Raw genomic sequence first — 3,069 nt, forward strand, 5'->3', positions numbered from 1 at the left:
CCTTCAAGGCTCAGGGGTCCAAGATTATCTTCTGTGTCTGTGTTAATTGGTTTCCCTTTTCTTTGTTGAAGAGGGTCTGTGCAATCCTTCTGCCTAGTCCGCCATCTTGCCCCATCTCCAGAAGAAACAATTTTTTGTCTTCATATCTCTTGAATAGAAGGATTACTCATAATTTCATGTATTTCTTTTCCTTTTTTTTTTTTTTCCTTTCTTACAGGCTTTCAAGGATATGCTGTATTCAGCTCAGGACCAGGCACCTTCTGTGGAAGGTAAGATGCATTTGCCCTTACATTTATTTACATAACATCTCTTTTTTGGGAAATATAACTAAAAGTGTAAAGTATAAAACTAATATAATGCCTTTCCTATTGCTGTTGTGTTTGCCATTGAGTCAGATCCAACTCATAGCTACCCCTCCTTGGATTTCTGAGGCAATATCACTACAGAAGTAGATTGCCCAACCTTCCGTCCGAGGAGTGGCTGGTGGGTTTGAACCGCCAGCCTTCTCGTTAGCAGTCAAATGCCTTAGGCACTATACCACCAGAGCTCACACCTTCCCTATTACATAGATATTTTTGCTTTTAGTAATAAATGTTGTCATTATTTTACATTTCAACCAAAAGTTTTCTTTTGTGTAGTTCATATTTACCCTGTGATGGATCTCTTATAATAAATACCCTTATGTCACTTTAGGACTGTGAATTACATATATTGGCTTTGAGTCAAAGTTCTTATGTGTGTCATGCTTCTTATCTTCCAGTGTATTTTTATATATTATTGATCCAACTTTCTCTACACCTGTTTGTTTGCCTGTTCATTCATCCATCTATCCTTCAGTAAATAGTTAGTTCTTCATTAGTTGGGGCAACACGGTTTTTCTTTTCTATTATGGCATGTTTTTGAGTTGGAGTAGTTAGACAAGGGAGCATGTTTACTAAGGTTATGAGTGTACGTGTGTGTTTTATTTATACAAGCATGTATATATATGCATGTGCATAGTTTGGCAGTCATGAAATGAAATGACTGTTTTGTTTTTTTTTTTTTAAACATTGATACTTGTTTACTTTTAACCCTTCTATGTTTCTTGGGAAATTGAACTAGCAGTATCTTTGCTCTCATCGGCATATACAAGACTAGGCAATTGTATCCTTACACTCCTTTTACAAGATACTGTTATTTGGCTCATTTGCAAGGATGCTGATGGGAACATAGTTTTAAGGGGCACGGGAGGGCTGAGGGACACTGGCTCACCATCTCATTGACAAGGCTCTGAATAATGCCGTGATTGGGGGAATTGAGACTGTAGCGTAGTACCAGAGGGCAGGTGTAGAGATGGGCAGCAGTGATACCAGCCCAGCTTGTGGAAGCTGACTTGGAAAGTGTCGGGGGAACAGTGGTTCTGTCAGTCCCGTCATGTCCCCAGGAGGGGCTGGAACCTCAGATGCATTGTTGCTTGCTTGCTGGAATTTCCACAGTAGAAGAGATGTTTGCTCTTACATAAACTCCTCCAGGCGTCTGGGGAGAAGTATGGCCTTCTGAACACTTTTATTGGTGACACTGAAATAGAGTAACAAGAAGGGACTTGTCCATTGTTGAAATTCCAAACAACAGGAACTCAGGACTCTCACTACCTTTTTGCTGCTGACACCTAAAATGGAGTCCTAGGACCCTGTGCCCCTATTAATTTCAAAGCAGTGGTTACTTCCCCAGTTGTCTTTATTGATCCTTCCTTTTCTGTTACCTCAGTTTCTGTTCACCAGCTTATTGTTTATGGGTTTAACTTTTGATAGGTTGGAGAGATACAAATTGAAGTTGTAGGAGTTCTCAAGTTAGTAAATAATTATGAGCTAATTCAACAGCTATTTCTAGAGGGAATGTTTTTTGTGAGGCTAGGTATTCTTTTAAAATTTCGCATCAGGTTTTTTTTTTAGGAGAGATGAATGAAAGAGCATAAGCCAAGAATATTCTGGATAGTGCACAGTGATTAATTTGTTTATAGGACACCAAACTAGATATGTAATTAAAAATATCATTGTCTCTCACTCAACTTTCTGCTGTCGAGTTGGGTCCAACTCATAGCCACCCCTTCTTGGGTTTCTGAGGCAGTATCAATGTGGAAGTAGATTGCCCAGCCTTCCTTCTGAGGAGTGGCTGGTGGGTTTGAACTGCCAGTCTTCTGGTTAGCAATCACATTCCTTAGGCACTATGCCACCAGAGCCTCTTTCATCTCTAACCATTCTGAAATAAAAATATGCTTCCTTTCAACATCTGAAAATTGTTTCCCTTAACTTTTTTAACCAGAGTATTAACACTTAGATATTAATTACTTTTATGATATGTTACTGCATATTGGACTGTAATACATTTAATTCTTTAATATTTAATCCTAGGATACTTAAGATTTATCAAAGTGTTTAGTTCTTTATTGGGTTAATCATTTCTTATTTTATGTGTCCTGAACAGTACCTCCTTAAAATATTTTAAGAATGTAAGAAAAATGAAACTACATGCAATTTAAGTGTATAACTTGTATTAATAGTGGGTTCTTTTAATTTTATTCTAAAGACAGGACTACTTACCTTTATTTATTTATTAAGTTTTACTGTCTGGTTTGTAACAAAGGCATTTTGAGATACATTGAAAGTTCTGGTACTCTGTAGTCACCTCTCTATGCTGGAGCATATTTCTGATGATTTTTTTCATTCTCTTTCAGCTATTACTAGGGAAAATAGAAAATTCAGTATGAATTCTCTTTATAGCTAAGAATTTTTTCTTTCCCTCATTATCAGAGACATGAAATTCGTTGGAGCCTTATTATATTATAATATTATATTATAGGCTGGTCATGCAGGAGTACATGTTGCTTTCATACAGGAAATATTCTGCACTTGTTCTTTCTTGTTGTTGTTGTTAAGTGCCGTCTAGTTGTTTCCGACTCATAGCGACCCCATGCACAGCAGAACGAAACACTGCCCTATCCCACGCCAGCCCCACAATCCCTGCTATACTTGAGCCCATCATCGTAGCCACCGTGTCAGTCCATCTCATTGAAGGCCTCCCTCTCTTTCA

At 38.0% G+C, this 3,069-nt stretch overlaps 1 protein-coding gene across 1 annotated transcript in view; it reads left to right on the forward strand.

Moving 5' to 3' along the window:
- The window catches only part of XPR1 (xenotropic and polytropic retrovirus receptor 1), a 324,974-nt gene that overhangs the window by 71,458 nt on the left and 250,447 nt on the right, over positions 1–3,069 (forward strand). The window contains exon 2 of the mRNA XM_007937640.2: positions 218–269. Coding sequence (XP_007935831.1) covers positions 218–269 — 52 coding nt within the window. The remainder of the gene's footprint in view (positions 1–217; positions 270–3,069) is intronic.

The sequence above is a fragment of the Orycteropus afer genome, unplaced genomic scaffold (genome assembly GCF_000298275.1).
Source record: "Orycteropus afer afer isolate SDZICR_OR568_19922 unplaced genomic scaffold, OryAfe1.0 scaffold00043, whole genome shotgun sequence".
NCBI lineage: Eukaryota > Metazoa > Chordata > Mammalia > Tubulidentata > Orycteropodidae > Orycteropus > Orycteropus afer.